Source organism: Melanaphis sacchari, unplaced genomic scaffold (genome assembly GCF_002803265.2).
Source record: "Melanaphis sacchari strain LSU unplaced genomic scaffold, SCAv2.0 Contig120_pilon_pilon, whole genome shotgun sequence".
In the NCBI taxonomy this organism is placed as follows: Eukaryota; Metazoa; Arthropoda; class Insecta; order Hemiptera; family Aphididae; genus Melanaphis; species Melanaphis sacchari.
Genome location: NW_020270473.1, coordinates 459537 through 479341, shown reverse-complemented (window position 1 = coordinate 479341; position 19805 = coordinate 459537). Strand labels below are relative to the sequence as shown.

General features: G+C 25.6%; 1 protein-coding gene across 1 annotated transcript in view; it reads right to left on the bottom strand.

The window, feature by feature from the left end:
- Window positions 1–6882, bottom strand: part of LOC112590841 (lachesin-like) — a 201373-nt gene extending 194491 nt beyond the window's left edge. The window contains exon 1 of the mRNA XM_025334418.1: window positions 6682–6882. Within this exon, the coding sequence (XP_025190203.1) occupies window positions 6682–6757 (76 nt within the window). The 5' untranslated portion in view covers window positions 6758–6882. The remainder of the gene's footprint in view (window positions 1–6681) is intronic.
- Window positions 6883–19805: the final 12923 nt, after the last annotated feature.

Below are 19805 nucleotides of genomic sequence, written 5' to 3'. Positions count from 1 at the left end.
GAAAAAAAAGTCCTCAAGCATTTGGAAAAAAAAAACTTATCAGGTCATATTATGATGGATAATTTTTACCGATAGAAGAAAAAAATTATCGAAACCATCAGGTATTTTGCCCGATAACAAAAGCTGCACCGACCCTATGAATAAAATAATATTTATATATATAAATATATTAAAAGAACGGTTACCCCTAGGAGAGTTTTGATATAGAACAGTATCTACGCCGGACAAAGAAGCGAGAAAAAACTCCTTGAGTAAAAAAAGATACATACGACGATAATTTATTACTTTAAGCCTTTTTTGTTCAACGTTAACGTGTATGAGTATACGCTATTTTTTAAATGGAAATTAAAGTTCCAGAAATCTCATTGAAACCACCCACCCAACAAAAGACCCTTTAGTTTTCGATTATTTATATTTTATTATGACATAAACTTGGTGAAGTTTTGAATGTTCGTTCTAAAAAATTGTTTCCCATACATAAGCTTTGCTTCGATTTTATCGAAGAATACAATTTTATTGTACAAAAACTAATCTCGTAATTGGTTTTAAGACTAATTGATAAAGAATTGTATGATTGGATAACAATTAAAGATTTACGTCTTATCACAATATCATTAAAATATCAAAATACAGTAAAAATTCAACTTTATTAATATCATAATTATACTAATAAATCAACAAATTTTTTTATTGTTTTTCAGATAAATCTAAATTCTAATTAAATTAATTTCTTTTATAAATATAATCTTTGAGTCATCGTTATAAATGATACAATTTAATGTAAACAAACATGTTTTCATCTTAATAATATCAACGCTTTAATTTTAAATTAGAAAAAAAAAATGTATACATTGCAATATATTTTAGTGGTTCATTATTTAATTCAGTCAAAAGTACATAATTTAGTCTATTGCCAATATTTAGTTTTAAAGTACTTAGTATATTCTAATTTTTTTAGTCGAATTTACATAGGTAAATAAGATTTCGATATAAGTAGGTACTTACATTTAGTTTGTACAGAACATTTTAAAATGAAGTATACACAGTATGTAAAAGTGGATAAATAGATTAAAATAGAAATAAGTTGAAATATTTAAGTTAATTTTTAACATGATATATATATTTATGTAGTACAAATGAATATTACAATCAAGAATAAGTAATTCAGATAGTTTTATTTTTTACAAAAAAAGTTATTCCAAAAATACATTAAAAATACCTTATATTTGGTTATTAATAAAATATATAATTATTGTAAGTTTAATAATACAATAATATATATATACAATACATATACTTGCATTTGTCACGTGATAGTGATATCTATTATAATTCAATTATTTTCCTTAAATTTTTATTTTCAATATTGCTTTTTTTTTTGTCGTCTCTAATGAAAGGCACAGGATATTAATATTGAACAAATTGTTTATGTCATAAAAATATTTTCTTGGAATTTGTAATCACATCCTACCAGATTTGCATACATAATAAAGATTTTAAATTGATAAAAAAGCAAGCCAGGCAGGAAAATAGTATTTAACACTTCATAATATTGATTTTTTTTTTTTTACTAAAAGCTTTTATTTGGAAATTAATTATTATAAATTTGTTAATTTTTGTAGTCATAAGTTATAAAAAAATTTCAAAATTTGTCAAATTTTAAAATATATGATGTTATTACAAGTCAGCTGCGTCACTGTTTTAACTGCCTAAATTTAGACAGTCGATAAAAAAAGCGGAATCAAATTAGTATATATATGATTTCATTAAGATAAATGAATAGTATAGTATTTGTGAGAGAATTTTATCGTTCTAATAAAAAAACCTATTGTCTGTACTCTGTAATTGTGTAGATATGTAAATCTATTTTTATTTATAAAGACTTTAGTCAATTCTTATTTTTAGTTTTTTAATAAGAACTAGTTGTATATTATAATAAGCGTGGTATTAAATGATTAAAAAAATCATTCATCGGTTATGTATGATTTTACTTTGAGACTTGATAGGACCAATAAGTTTCAATTAAGTAGAATGTCTTTACACGATTATAATTAATTCGTTTAAATAAAGAATTTCCAAGATTTAGTAAACAGATCGCTCATGACTGGATTCATATGATTCGATAGGTGAATATTAAATATTTTATAGTGTGTTTTTGAATGCTCATGAATTGGTTATTATTTAATTTTTTTTCATAGTATTTCTGAGAAAAGATGACGTGTGAAGAGAAATAATTTACACTATTAAAGGTTTAAATTAAAAATTAATGATTTATGATCGATTTTACGTAAATATATAGATGAAACTTTAATAATAATTGTATTATTATTTGAATGATCAGTTGACATCCGATCGAGCAATACTTGGTATTGGATTATCAGACACGGGCAAGCTGGGTACTGACTGCCCGATACACCTTCGCTGTAGCTTAGTATTATTTATAATTATAATTAAATATAGTTTGTATAGCTCACCTAGCTTTTCTTTATATCAGAATTTCACTTTTGACCATAGTAAGTGCTTAATTTAAAACAATAATATTATTATGTATATTTTATTCATACAGGTTGACTGATCAGATAAACCACTTAGAAAGGAAATACGTATAAGTTAAGCATAAACACGGTCTGAATGCTATAAGCGTGCTAAAAATTCTGTTACTTGAAGAATATTTTAAAAGTAAACTTTCTTTTAAATGACAGATGAGATTAAATAATTTAACATAAAAATATTATTGCAGATTGATTATGTTTTTGTATAATATATTATTTAAGTGTTGGCGTCTTTATATTATTTTTAATAAGAATAAAAAAAATATATAAATATAGTTGAGTTATTATTATTATTATCTTGTTTTTCTTTTTATTGAACATATAAAACATAATAAGTAGTAATTTGAAATTATGAAAACCTTCAAAGTTAGTTCTAAATTATTCCAAATCGTGTACAAACAATATATTTTTTCAAGTATTTATTTATATTTATTATTTACTAGGGAGTTATTATACATAGTTTTTAAAAATATATAGCAAAAAATAGTATATTAACTGATAATATTGAAAAATATTGATGGTAAACGTGAAAAATTCTAAACACTCTGTTTTACGGATTCGGGAATTTGAGTGTATTTATTTCAATAATTATTCGCGTTATAATTGACATACAGAAAACATGATTAGATTTGATTAGACATTAACTGAAAATATTTACATACCCACGATCTCTTATATTTGTTAAAATTATAAACACCACCCAGTGATGACTTATCGCTTTTTAATTCGTTTTCCGACAGAAGCCAAAATTACTCTAAGTTGGTAATCATACAGCGTTATTTTTAACCTTAGTAATCACGTGAAAAATAAATCTATTATTTGAATTTTGATACATTGCCGTCTTACACGGACAATCGTGTGCCACAAATAATATTATCGTCAAATCGTGTGTAAAAACAAATAGTATGGTATGATAACGGGGGGGGGGGGGGTAGAGATCGGTTGCACGTATGTGCGTTATTTTGGAAATCGTCGAAATGTGTTATTGATATGCGCTTTCGTAAACATATTGCCGCAGAGTTAACAGCTGATTATTTCGTCGTTCTATGTGCATACTCCATCGGGGTTGTAACGTACACACAACTATTGGGTGTAAATAAAACGATATTATTGTTATAAATGTTCAATTGAAAATACCGTGATAGATAGCACACAGTAATTGTTAATTGTAATTATAATCGATGTATTAGCATTTTGAAACGCTCTATTCATTATTTACGCTGATTACGTCAAAATCACCACTCTGACCATTAATATTCAAAATATACGCACATACACCCATGTTCTATTTCTACGACTATTTTTAGTCTAATTAATTGATTATATAAACCTGATAACTGTTAAATTTATTTCAACAACGCATGTTACAGATAATAATGCCAAAATACGTAATGATAAGCGTACATTTATTTAAAAATAAACAATTAAATGTGAAAAACATATTTTAAACAAGAGTTTCAGATGAAATTACGTTATTTGTTATACCTATAGAGTATAGATTAATTTAAAATACATTTAATGATAGTCAACGAAATTCATATGATGAATAAATTTAACAAAGTCATTATTTTAATATATTTTTTTTCGATGAGTAAATTCAAATTCTTATTCTCTTTTTTAACATCAAATAATCGAAAAATGTTTTATCATATTTTCATTTAAACAAATATTATTTTAATAAATGAATTTTGTTATTTTCATTAAATTTAGTAACCAAATTATTTTAGCGTTTGGCATTTATAAAAACCAATCTTCAAACATTTTTTATGACAGTAAACATTTATTAATTTTATTTCCTATACTTTATTAGGTATTTGTTGTTTTATAATAAAGATGGCGGAATACTTTGAATTATCCGAATAATGAAAATAAAAACGGTACACCAGAAATTGACGGAGTTAATATAAATTTAAAAATGTCACCATTGTATTAAAATGATTAAAAACAGTATTAAGATGTAAAACTACATTTTTATTACTTATTAAGTTACTAAGTATACTCGTATTACTGTCGATCTTATTTCGAAAAAAAAATGTACTAAATTAAAATATAATGTAACTGGTATATTCAATAATTTTCTAAACCAGTACACATATACTATATTAAGTGTTTATAAATAGACTTCGGAAAGCAGCAATAAAACTGAATTAAGTTTAAATCGGTGAGGTAAACCTAATGTAAAGTGTAAACTACCAAACCTCTAACAAACATCAATTCAACATGCGGTCACGAGGCTGACTATCACAATAAACATACTGAAATATATTATAAAGTATTATAATAAACAAAAATATATTCGTATTTATATCTGCCGATGAATTCAGGACCACCTGCAGATTGTGTAGATATTTACTTTAATAAAGCACCGAAAAGTTATTTAAAAATCTATTTCAATAATGAGTATTTCTATTAGTATTTTAGTTATTTGGTTTCTAATAATATAACGTAGTAATGGATTTGGGTTTTGTATAGATCTTAAAATTAAATATAAACTATAAGTTTCTTGTTTCAACAATATTTTTTTAAAACAAAGCTGTTAAAATTATTATCTTAAATTATATTCAATTACATTTTAGCTTAAAAAATTAATAAGTATAGTAATAATAGAATTTCTACGAAATTGACTTATTACTATAATGTTATATTTTGTTTTATTTTAACTAATAATAAATATTTCATACTAATAGTTATATCCACACTGCCCACAATTAAACTAGAAGTACTAAATATATTGTACTTAAATAAAAGAAAAAACTTTAAATACTTTCTATTCAATTTGTAACATGTTTATCTAACATTTAATCGAATAAAAATAAAATAGATGTTACAAACTAGTATATGAAGTGAAAATCATAAAACATTATATGATCACTGTTATTGAGAAATAAATATAATATTCCTGTATAGTATTAAAGTAGTATAACATTATTAAATTTATAAATATTCATAATTTAATTTATATATTTCATTTGAAATGAAAAAAAACTAGTTTTCCACAATTCTTGAAAATGTTAATTGATGTAGGTATACATAAACACGTAATATACGTTAATAATGAGTATTAATTAAACGTAAAAAATATGCTATTTAATTGAAATTATAATAATAATTAAAAACTTTATTTTATTTGTAATTTTATTGTTAAACTATCAATTAAAATAATTCAAAACAACTAAAACAGTATCTAAATTGAGTAATTACAGCAAATATAGGTACATTGTTAGGTTTAAATTATTTTTTTTTTTTTATACTTTTTTCATCAAACCGACAATCTTTATAAATTCCATATATTCCATATTACTTTTGAAGCCACGACGAATAACGGAGACAACAGGTAATTTGTGGTGATTAAAATTATTTTAAACTACCTAATTAAAAACACTGCAATTTAATTAATACTTTGGTCTATATACTAGTAATCAGCCTATTGGCTTATAATCTGATTAGTATTAAATAATTACATCTAAGAAAAGTAAACTTTATTCATATTATAAAAAATAAATACTTTAAATACTTTCCGGGTATTCGTGGACTTTAAAAATTACGGTTTACTGCTAAATTATTATAACTGCAATAACGATATCACGTTTTTTAGTAGATAACTAATTTATGATATGGACATTATTTTAATACGAAAAACATTTTAAAATAGATGAAGGATTACAATTACTATTATTTATTCATTTATTCATCATGATTTATGTTGTATAATAAATAAAAATTTATTTCAGTATAGTTATAGTAATTTTTCAAAGATCTAGAAAGAATGGTTCAGAATATTTGTATAAATACCAAGAGGCATGGTTTTTTGTTGTTGAAAAGTATACATTTTAAATTAAATTTCCGTATTTCACGTGTAAAAGTGGACTTTTATATTTTCAACGAAATGAATTCAAATAGGTTTTTTTTCGCATACTTCTAAAGACAAAAAAATACTTTTGACGATGTAGAAAATCAGATTTATTTTTTGCAGTATTTGAACCGGACAAAAAAACATAGTTTATCCCTTCCTTTCTTCGCTATCCGTCGACGACGTAATTTCTGGACGACTTCCAATAACTACTATCGCGTGAAAGAAAAAATCTCAAATATGTAAAAAAAATAAAAACCAAATGTGTGTAGCACTCACCTACGACGGCCATCAGCTGAATTACAGCCAAAACGGATAAAGTGACGGTGGCAACCGCCGGAAAACCGCTATGCATGGTCGCGGGAAAATTAATTTGCGTCAGTGAAAATTAAATACGGCGGTGTGCGTGTACAACGAGCTGACCCATCGGGGAGGAAGACCATCCGCGCACGTGTTCGGAGACGAACTACCGTCAACAACGTCCGAGTTAGTCGGCCGATTTGCCGCGGCGCTCGACGTTTGTGCCCGCCATCTGGATGACCCGAACGCCACACTGCCCAACAACACCAACGCACGCCACCGAACGACACGACTGCAAACCTTCGTTTGAAATAATCATGTTCATAATATTATTTGTTGTTATTATTTTTTATTATTATTTTGTTTTACATAATACTATAGGTATTTGATGTTGCAGTAGTTTAATTTTGCTAAAAGATTCCGAGTATGTCGATGTGATTTCTTCTTTCCACTAAGCTACCCTATAAACACAATATTATAGGCTTTATAATGACCTGTTTTAATGCCCGAAATCTACGAGATTATAAAGTATGTTTATGTGTTATTATAATTTATTTGACTATGTTATTAATTACAGACTATAACTATTTGGCTTTGACGAACATTTCTAGTTAAAAATCACTATATATTATTAGGTATTCATGCTTATATCATTATACGAAATAATAATTTTACTGTGTTTTTTAAGAAATATAATTCATTTAATCGGAATACCTATATACTTATATAGGCTTAATTAATTTGTATTTCTATACCTAAATATGCTTATTTTTTCAGTTTTATCAATACATATTATACTGCAGAGAAAACAAATATATTCAATTTTAAAATTTTTTTCTCATAATAATTATTTAACTAAGAAGTAAGGACTATAATTATTATAGTGCACAAATGTACAACGAATGTACGTAAATACATTTTTACTGATGGAAAACTGATTAGAAAATACACAAAGTTGGTATGTTGAGTAATGGAAAATAATTTGATTACTTTAATTCTATGTTAAATATATATATTTAATTATTTCAGTTTATATAAAATTGAACAGTTGCAAAGCTCGTATAGCATCGACCTCGTATATATTATATACAATATAAACAATGTTGATTAAAACGTATTATGACTAATAATAAAATGTACACGATTTAGGATCATAGTGAGATATATGTTGATTTTACGATAATATTGGTTTGTTTTAAATTTTTCTGATTAATATTTTTTTTTGGGAGGGGGGTAGGATAGTTTTCATAAATTACCACTTTAAAAAATAATTAATAGGAATATTCATTAAAGATTTGACAAAGATTCAATCAAACTAATTTATTTTGCGGCGATCCTAAGCTTCAAATCTGAAATAACTAAGGTAACTGAAAATTACATAATATATTATGGAAGGAAAATGGCAACTGTGAGAATCACACACAATTCTGTAAAAGCTTCAATGAAGAAGTACCCCAAACAAATTTAGTTATATATTTTAATCATCTTAAAGAAAATATCTGATATACTTAATTTTAGTATAAATGAAAACCTAATGAAAATCTGCAATGATATACAAATGGTCGTACTTACCTACATATTTAAATCAATGAAAAAAAAATTAAATATTTATACGAAAATTTGTTTAGTGAAACCATAATATGAGTATGTTTCTGAGTTGTAAAAACAAGTCGTCTAAATACGACTAAGGTATATTATATGGTTTTTCGAAAATGATTATTCGTTGGTTAAAATCAATATTTCAATTAATTATTAGCTTTGGTTGTACAACTCGTTTATTTTAATTATTGTTTGTTTTCATGATTTTATATACGATATAATAAAATTATTTTGTTCTTTAAGGTATGCGAATTAAACTAAGAGGTCAATTTTAATTTGTTATGACTACTGCATGAACGCAGAATGTTTAAAATATAATTAATCTGAGGTCACACATTTGTAGACGTTTTACGTACTTTATAAAAATGATTCATGACGACGCAATTTTATTTTTAATTACTGCTTTACAAAAAAAACAACTATATTCTTAATATCATTGTAAAGATTAATACATCTTTGGTCTTTCAACACAGAGTTTACTAAAATTCATCAATACAATGAATAATAATATAATAACAACATTCAGCACAGATCTAAAAGTTTTATTGATTTTACATCCAATATTAAATAGGTGCCCAAGGAAGTTTTAAGAATTTAATTTTGTGATAACGAAAAATATTTTATTAAATTAATACCTTGTGTCACACTAATATCATCATATTATGAAATAACCTCTGTTTGATATGACGATATACTGTTCATTGCGACATAATGAAAAAGGATTTGAGTTTATGACACTGATATGCCTATATAGTGTAATGGTATTAATAGATATCTAGTAACAACACAAGCAGTATAATATGGTAGTAGTTGTAGAAGAGTGCACGTTATTCAGTTTGTCTGTCCGTATAAAATAAAAAAAATTGTATTTTATTGTTTATTATTTCTAACTCGGCTGGTTCTCGGTTTTTATGACTTTCACGAAGACCAAACTACTCGAAGTTAAACACTAGAAAATGTTTTATACCTAGAGTAGACTCGACTATATACTTTATTATGTTCACCACATTCGCAAAATATATTTATAAAATATATAATTATAAAATGTGCAATGTGTCTCCTCTGAATTTAAATTAACCCGTGTAATTGAAAACAATATGGTGTGTAAGTTTTATAAAGTTACACGCAGCCGATAAACTAATAACGATGAAAATCACTATTGGTGGTGGTTGAATTTAGTTTCTCAGCTGTAAATGTCTTATGCGATAATTTATCAAATTTAATATTCCGATTTTGTTTTTGTAAATATCTTACTATATAGCTTTGGTAACCTCATTTACTCAATACATTACCAAATATACATATAATCAAATAAACGATTTTTTTCGAATATAATATATTATAATTTACGCAAAATTTTTAAATATAATATTAGGCGTTTAAAAATATTTTTTTTTATTTAACACTATTGATTCAATTTCAAAATAATCTGTAATACGCTCTACACTTGAATGGTTTATGATATTCGAATAATTGAACATACAAAACTACACCTTCATAACTATACTATAGTAACAGTCGATAATAGTTATTATTATTATTATTTATCTAGAACAATATACAGAGATCGCACATACTATGATGCATACTTGCATGGAGGATAATAAATAAAAAGTAGTTTTTATCTCAGCATTTTTTTCTGTTAAATGAGTTGGAATATAACAATAAAATATTAAAAAATTATCGATTTTTTTTTTTTTTTTTGTTATAGTAACTATAACTATTGCAAAAATTAATTTTGACAGTTGATAGGTATCATGATTTAAAAAAAAAAGTGATCGAGTGGTATATATAATCTATATATATATATATATATGAGGTATAAACCAAAACGCTGGATAATGTATAATATACAGTAGTTACACAGTATTTATACATAATGTAAACACAAAATACTAATGTCAATACTTAATATTTTGCTTGCATAAAAAAAATAAATAATACATAAAAACAAACAAGGGTTAAATAAAATAAAAGTTATTTGTGTCCACGAGTTTTTTTTTTCATTATACGTTTAAGTAGCTCAATAATAATAATAATAATTTAGAGTCTTGGACGGCTGTCTGAGTAATTTAAGTATTTGTATTCAATAGTTTTTTAATGAAACTAAAATAATATCTGATACCAATAATAATAAATATATTTTTGATATTATTGTAAATTATTACATACTTATAATTTAAACATCAATGATAAATTTCATCTTAGTAAATTTTAATAAATAAAATGCGTCTCACAAATATTATAGTTCGTGATATCATAAAGTAAACCAGATCATTGCAAAACATTTATATTCACTATAACAGAGTACACTTTTGGTGTCGTAATGTTCAAAATTAATACATTAATTTACTGGAATTTAATCTGTCACGTGAAATGCTGTGCAACATCAGCTTTAATTAATTTATAATATATCTGATATATAAAATCAAATGTCTAAAACGGATGACCACATTAAATCTGCAACTTACCACTGTTGTCCATAAAACTATCGTCTATAGATACATCATGCTTCTTAGTATTATAATATGCTACTTTTGTAGATTTATTAACCATTCTAAATTATAATATATAGAGTTTGTTTTAAATCGTTATTTAAACTTTTATAAATGATTTTTAAATACGGTAAAAGTAAAAAAAAATAGTTGAAATTTATTATTTAGTTTAATCTTTAAATATGTATATAATAATGAAAATAATAGATTAATTACAATATATGACTAAAAATGAAGAAATTATTATGCATGTAAATTAGTAAGTTCAAGAAGTTTGTGTAAAATATTTACTAAAACAAGAGAAACATTTGTAGTTAATTATTAATAACTGGTAAACTATAATATCTACGTAATGCTTATCCTAGTGAAGATAGCGGTTATACCACAGAATGGCATTACTTTGTGGTTATAAAATGACAAATTATTGCAGTTAATATCTAAGAGACCAATTTGGGTTAACAATAATATTGGAATAATTCGGATTTATTTAACCTAGTTTAATAACTTATATTTATTTCGGAATAAATACCTATCGTAGTTCAATTACAATAAAAAATATTTTAAAATATATTTCATTGAAAACTCTAATTAAAATCAAATTAAGTGTATAATATTATAAAAAGAAAAATTACTTATAAAAATAAACGTTTAACTTGTTTGCATTCTCAATTTCCGTGAATGATCCCGTTCTTATAATTTTCTAAAAATTCTCAGGGATATTCGCTTCTCTGAAAATACCATAAAAATTCTGAGAAGGGAGTGTCAATCTTTATTGAGACTAATTATAATGAAAATAATTCAATTAAAAAAATAATAAAAATAGCCATTAGAGTATTTACTAAGAAATTATATTTAAAAATTGTTTTTTCTGTTCTAGAATGGTAAATATTATTTATAATTTAATAATATTACGAAACAATTTTTTTTTCTAAAAAAGTTTGATACTTAATACGAATACATAGAACCAATGTTTCCTTATTTATTATCGTTTATTTAAGGACTTTGAATTTTCACTTACATATATATATATATTATATTATTTAAGGATTAATTTAAATAATTTGTGTCATGTTTTTCTGTGGATTCACAGTTGGGGGGGATTAGCTGAGCATATTGTAATGAAAGGACCATTGTATCAAGAAAAGTCATTTTTTTTGTGTTAAAAATTATACACTGTCAAAGGTCTGTCTAAAAATAAATATAGTATTGAGTCGAATAATTAACTAGTTTGTTTGACGATTCCAATACACGTTCATCCGCACAGTGAATAAAGAGGTTGAAAATCGTGCTGTGCCGAGTATACACTATACGAGCACGCATAAAACGTTGGTCACAATGACCCATAACGGCCATAACACTGTGCGTGTAAATATTAAATTATCTTGGATAGTTTTTCCGCGACGGTTTTAATCCAGACAGCTGCATTACTCATAATTTGTGCATCGGTTCCATTGAATATGTTTGAAACCACAATTTCTGGTCGCCGCGCCGTATATTGGTGCACGGTGTAGTGGACGGTGGTAGAGCGCAGATCCAATTTAGAGTTTGTTCAGCAGTAATAATACCGTGTAAATTGAATTTCTGTTTTCGTAATTTTTACACTCACACGTCACTATTAGCAACTATAATGAATCGGTACTACAAACGGCAATCGGTCACACGAGTTGGGATTGTAAAATTGTTAACTATAAAAAAGTCAACGGTATGTTTTCGATTTTACTTGATATATTATGGGGGATCCACTACACTTTAGTCACTTCGATATTCACATCGCATTGCGATACAATTTAACTAATACCTTCAAACTTACCAGTCGCTTGTTGCTCATTCCTCCTTTCCAGTAGGCTTACAACTTAATCGGCAAGCAGTATCGCTACTCTTCGATTATAATATAATGCTTAATTAATGCATTAATTGATTATTTATTAAACACGCAAAAGAAAATAAGTTAAATAAAATTTAGGTTTATATGTGTAGTGCGTGTAGGTATATTATTTATATTAATGAAAAGCGATAGAATATGGTGTGACGCAGTGTATGCACTAATTGAATGTCGGTGCTGGTCTTAAGCGAGCCGTTCTGTTGATATTTCTCGAATGGTGTGATCACCTGGGAATTTTAGCAACACACACGTCATGTCCTAATCTAACCACAATTTTCGAGATAAATATTACCCAGCTGTATATCTTCTAACATGAAAATAAAATAAATAAAAGGCTATGATTGTGTGTGTGTGTGTGTGTATGTGCGATCCAATGCGAAGTTTACCACACACATGGTTCTGGAAATCGGTAAATACGAGTATGTAATCATATTTTTCTTTACATAAATATTGAATATAGCGTATTAAAAAAAACTATTTATATATCTTTTTTTTTATTTATGTATTGTTGGTTAAAGAAAATAAAATATTTCTTATCATTTGATTTATGTATTTGTTAACTTTTATATTATATTTTATCAAAATAATCGAAATAATTATATTATAAATGTGTGCTGTATTTATATTTTAACGGAGTTTAAAAATATATACGGCAAAAATCAATACACACACTTAAATGGCCGTTTTCACGTCCAAAACATAATTGAATAATTAATAATTAAGTAATAAGCAAGAAAATGCAACACGCATGATAACACAAACGCATGTGAATAATGTGATTGTTCTTAAGCAAGTTTCTCATTAAGGCCGAGGGAAAATAACACAGTTGATACGCGACAACCTGACAAACGATGTCATGATTTCTTGTCAAATGGGTCGATTAGATCCAATAAGACTCGTACAAAGGTCGTCAAACCGTATAAATACGAGTACACTGACCGACCACAAGACTACTTTTTCTCCACATTTCAAGCTATCAAGATCTGCATTCCAGCACACTATCGACTGCCTGAAATAAAGGAGAAACTATCGAAGCGACATTCGAGCTACTGCGAACATCAACCAGTTATACGATCACAGTACTCTGAAGCCACGACGAGAACCAGGCCAGCCATTGCATCCCGACGAACGGCTCCGCGATCGTGACTTGATCATCGACAAGAGGTTCCTACAGACTCTTAGTTTCATCACGAGATCGACAAACCGACCAACGGCAGTTGCGAGATATTTCCACCAGGCTGTGCGATACCGGGACATTCACGGAGAGCTTCGGAACCATCGGAAAGAGTACAATAAACTAGCCCTCCCCCCCAAGCGCGCCTGCCTAGGCTACGTTACCCAGATGGACCCACGAAGCGACGCTACTTATTTGAGCGGGGCGGACGTGGCAATCCGTACCTCCACCCAAACTTGTAGAAAACACAAAATTCCCAAATTATGAAATGGTCTCGAACCTATAGTCCGATTGTACGATCTCAGGTTTAAAAACCATATCCCAAATTTTTAATATATTTTACTTTTATAGAAATAAACAGAACCTAAATACTTTAAAACATTGGCGTTAAATTTCTATACAGAATGGTGATGCGCCACGGCGTGTACCGTTACAAAATCCATAAGCAATTGATTTGTAATATCCAATGCCTTGCAAGATCAGCTAGTTTGTACCTTTATATATATATAACATAAATACGTTTACATTTTGTATTAAATTCAAAAAAAAAAATTAAGAACCACGAAATAAAAAATTAAAATTAGAGGTTTGAAACCGAATACAGAAAAAACCAAAAACTTCAATGAAAAATACGTAGTTCATAGAGCTAAATTCAACGAAGATGTTTTTTTTTAAGTGTTTAAAAATATAATACACAAAAAAATGTATTTTCAATGAAGTTGAGCGCGTTTTAATGTCTACAGTATTATGTTTAATATTTTTTAAAGTGCAAAAAATACGTTTTCAATACAGGATGACGATTTCTAATGTATATGTTTTTGTACTGTAATAAATGAGTTGTATAAGTAATCTTTTTTTTTTTTTCTGATGAAATATAGAGTATAATATAAATATTATCTATATTGATCCATTTTAAACATTTGTTAAAATATGTCTATTTACGAAAGGATCTCTATATAATAGTTTTAACAATCTGGTTGGCTTTTCATCCAATACAGAAAATACAGTATTATCACATTGTGTATGTTTTGCAGATTTATTTATACTATTGCTATTAATAATGCAAATAAACTGCAGACTGCTGCAGTTTTATACGTTGGCAGATAACTAACAAAAATTGAAAAATAAGTACAATTTGTATAAGTGTTTTATTAAAATATGAAAAATTAAATGTATAAAATGTCAAATTGTATTTGAATAAACGACTATTTAAATAATTGATGTTGGAGGATTTCAAATATTTCAATCATTAACAGTGCTTAAAATATAATGTTTAATATTATTCTTTTGACTGCTGCAATGTTCTCACGGAGTTCTAGCCATTAATTTTAAACTGTACAACTCGTAGATTGTTTATTTTACACAAAATCCTATAAAAACAAGATGAAGACAAAATATACATTAGAATATTACTAAAGTTAAGACGGCCAAAAAATAAAATGGGAACTTTATGAATAGTTTGACATTTCAAAGCAAAATCTCTTTTTGTATTCAAATTTATAAATGCAATTTTCGCTTGTTATTCCATACAAAAATATTATAATAGCTATTGTAATCAAATTAATTTCTTACGACAACTGTGTATCGTTGCTGTTTTACCAAAAGCTAAATACTTTTGATGGTGCCATATAAGAAATTTTTATTTCATTAAATACTTCACATAATACTCATTATTTTTAAGTATTTTGTTTTTTTTTTTTTTTTTAATACAAGGTTTTAAAATAATAATAATATTAATATACTATAATAGCCAAATTTTTCAAGCTTGATAATGGCTTTAACACTATTTATTTCTTTTAAATGATCAATACTTGATATTTTTATGCTTAAAGATCATAAGTTATTAGGGGCTTAGCAATTAAACACAAACATTTAATGACTGATGACAGAATTGTAAAATACACTCTATAAATGTATATTTAACTTACATTTTCATAACATACTTCCAAATAAAAATACAAAACTAAGTGTTATCGAAATAATATATTTCTTTAATTAGAATAATTTACTTTATTATTATATAAATATATGTTTGAGTATTACCAGCAAATATGTAATTTGATAATTATTAGATAAATCGAAGACAAAACAAAACAAATATAATAATATTTGATTAAAAAAAAAAAAAAATGTAAATTTTTGTACTAGATTTTTTATAATGTATTTAATTTAAAAACAGTTAACACCTTTATCAAAACTGCATGGCTTTGTACACTTTTTATTAAAAACTATATGCTAAAGGTTTGTGTATTAGATATTGAACAACAAACAAACGTGAAAAATATCAAAACAGATAAGAGAGCAGCGAGTTCAAATCCCAAGACTTGTCATAAAACTTTTGCACATAAATCAAGCAGAATGCATTTGTGTTGGCTACAAAGTTTATAATTACGATAGGTATATATATACACTGTACTTAATACTGCATGTACCAGTGTTACTAGACATAGGGTCGCGATGAGACCAGACAATCTCACATAAAATATTCGCTCATATAATTTATATATTATATATTTGTATTTAACTCTTGAAGGACAAACCCCATGGGAAACCATCATCTTCTTACAACTGAAAACATAACAATATGTCAATTGGTATTCTCGGTCAACTCAGGTTTGTGGCAAAGAAATATGCAGATAAATCGGTAAATGTATGTAATAAAGAGACGCATATCAAAATATGCTATACATATATTATTAAAGTCGCTTTATAATATTAAACATGATACCTGTATATACAGGTGTTGAATTAAAAAATCTCGGTAGAATTTGTGTGGACTTAATCATTTATAGTATTATATTTATTATGACGCTATCTATGGGGTTACAATTTACATGCTATATACGCTTTCAATTAGATCGTTGCTACGATATACCCTACTATATAGTAAATGTTTCGATACTATTCAACGTTAAAATACAATGCATGACAAAATGCCTAATAATTAAAACATATTGGGAATTTTTCTATTCATAAAGAATGGCTAGTCATAAAATTATTCGATTTTTAAATTTATTTAAATCCTTTCCTCCACTTTAGCTATTCTATTAACTACTTTTTTTCCATAAAAAATAAGAAAAAAAATTGTAATAAAACGTCATGAAGATTAATAACCACCAAAATATATTTTTATAATTGATCAAGTTTTAATATTATATTGAAATGAATATGCTGAATAATGTGTAAAATCGCTGTTTAATTATCAATAATACTACATTTGAATATTTCTAATCTAGTATCTTATGAATTTTAATATATTTTATTTTTTGTGTTTTCTGTTTTAAATGTACACATCTCAAAATAGTTTTGAAAGAAAAATAATGACTACCTTTTAATCAGTTTATTATTACATTACGGGCACTGTGTCACATATATAACACGGTGTTCAATTCCAACAGTAAAATATTATCAAGTTCGTTGTAGGACGCAGTGACCTAGATATTTTACATCTTACGTTGAAATCATACAAAGTTTGATAATAATAAGCGTGGAATGCAAAGCTACATAGTACTTTTGTTAATTTACAAGCATAAACTACAATAATTACCAAAGTCTCCAGTACACAAAACACATAAAATGTGTGTGTAATAATTATCCATGTAGACATTATTAATAATGTAACACTATTACACTAAACAATAAACATAAACAAATAAGAAGATACGCACTTTGCTAGTTTCTACGTACGGTTTCTAAAATATGTAATTCATTATAAGTCTTAAATATTGAATACGACCAATAACTGTAATACTATAATGTCATATTGAGTATGTATTGTTACATAAAGTTTTAATTCATACAATATTATTATTATATATGCTAATACAATATAATAAAATGAAGTTTGAAATAGTATTACTAGTGTTCTAAGTAGGTAAAAATCATTATTATATAGTAATAGAGCATTAATTTAATTTAATGTGGATAATTATAAAATATTCTTATTTTAATTATTGTGTAATGTATTTTATATCTTATTTTATCTTACATTATTTTGCGAAAAAAAAATTTGTCAAATAATTTATACACCAGTAGTTATTACAATCAATTGTTTTATTAGTTTTTGAAAACGACATTAGTCATGATAAACGACTATAACTAGCATAATATAATGTATATTATGTGATTTTAAATTTGATATAATATATGTATTCACAAAATCATTTGTTGTAATCGTATTTAACAAGATTTAAAAAAATGAAAAAAATTAAAAATGTTTATTTATAAGAATTTTTTTTTTTTATTTCAATTTACTAAAACTAAAAAATATTTTTCTCTCAGTTTACAAAATGCTGATTAACAATTTTTTTCTTAAAAGTTTTAAGTTAAATTTATTTAAATAAAATATGTAGTTCATAAATAAAAAAATTGTGTGTATCACATAATATTATGTAATAATAAACGTAAAATGAGAAATTTCCCTATAGTGTCAAAAGTTTTAACACCGCATACAGTGTCTTCAATTTTATTTTGCTTATCTAATTTCCTTTAACGGACAGAATACAAATTTTTGACTAGAGAAAATTAAATTTAAAAAAAAAAATGACTTTTTCTTGCAATGAAGTTTAAATCTATAGTAGACAATACTATAGAAAATTATGTTGATCAAATTTAAAATGTTATAAGTTTACTTTTCATATTTAAATTTTATGAAGTATGAATATTGATAATTATTAACAAAATGTTTTGTACTTTTTACTTATACTATAGTATTTACCATGGTCTGAAATTCAAAATAAAATAGAATTTTTTTTATTCTTACGTTTAAATAAAAATAGCTGTGTGTAAATATTTATTAAATATTTACATAACAATTTAAGAAAATTTTTTCAGTTTTAATGGTAAAATTATTAAGAGAAAAAATAAGTCTTGAAATTTAGAGACATTAATAAATATTAATTAACTTCACTGTTAATGGTTACAGTTGTTTTATATCATAAAATATACATGACACAAGCCTTATGCAAATGGACAGAGTTCTATAGAGTAATTTTGTTTATTTTATTTTTATTTTTATTAAAAGTACTCTCTCTTCATGCTACTATAGAGACAATTATGTAAAATTAATGAATATTATAAATATTAAAATAAAAGTATTTCTTATTTTATATTATAGTCGTTTTTGTGTGTATATTATCATTTTTAAGTTTTTTTTGTACACTTTTTATCCATAAATTTATCTTTATCACTTAATAATTTTAAATTTATAACTTTATTTTTAAATTCATTGAAATTACAAATTATATTTGTATTCTGTAGATAAGAGATATGGTACTAGTATCAAGAATATAAAATCATCAGTTTAATAGTTTAATTGATATCGGTTGTTATGTATGACAGTAAATGTGTGCAACGTATACGTTAACCTAATGCCGAACGTGATTTTTTGCCAATGTTCTTGATGATTAATTCTGCTATATTATGCTGCCTTTTATAATATATAAAGGTTTCAGATCAGGAGTAATAGTTTGCCAATCGTAACTGATGTACAAAACAGACGTATATATATATTTCAGTAAGTGAATCCATCAACTATTTAATAAAGAATATAGGTATGCATTTAAAAACAACTTCGAATAAAAATAGTCGATTTATTTTTTTTCATAGATTTATTGAATAACGTACTAATTAAATACCTTATTAAATGTGGTTATTTGTTTCCAAAAGACTCTTCGAATAGGATTATTATAACCACGAGTTTTAGATTATTGTGTTATCATTAATTGTTTTTCTTGCTAAATGCAATATAAAACACCTAGATAATACCAATGTTCTTAGGTTTTATCCTTAAAAATGTGAAAAAATAATCGTAGAATGAGAGTTAATATTCAACATTATTAGTGCTAGTTGTCTCTAATTGGCGATTATTTCTATGGAATAGAACATTACTATAGTTGTCATTTTAACTTTTTAAGAAGTTCTTTCAGTTACTTATTTACGTGTAAAGTATACA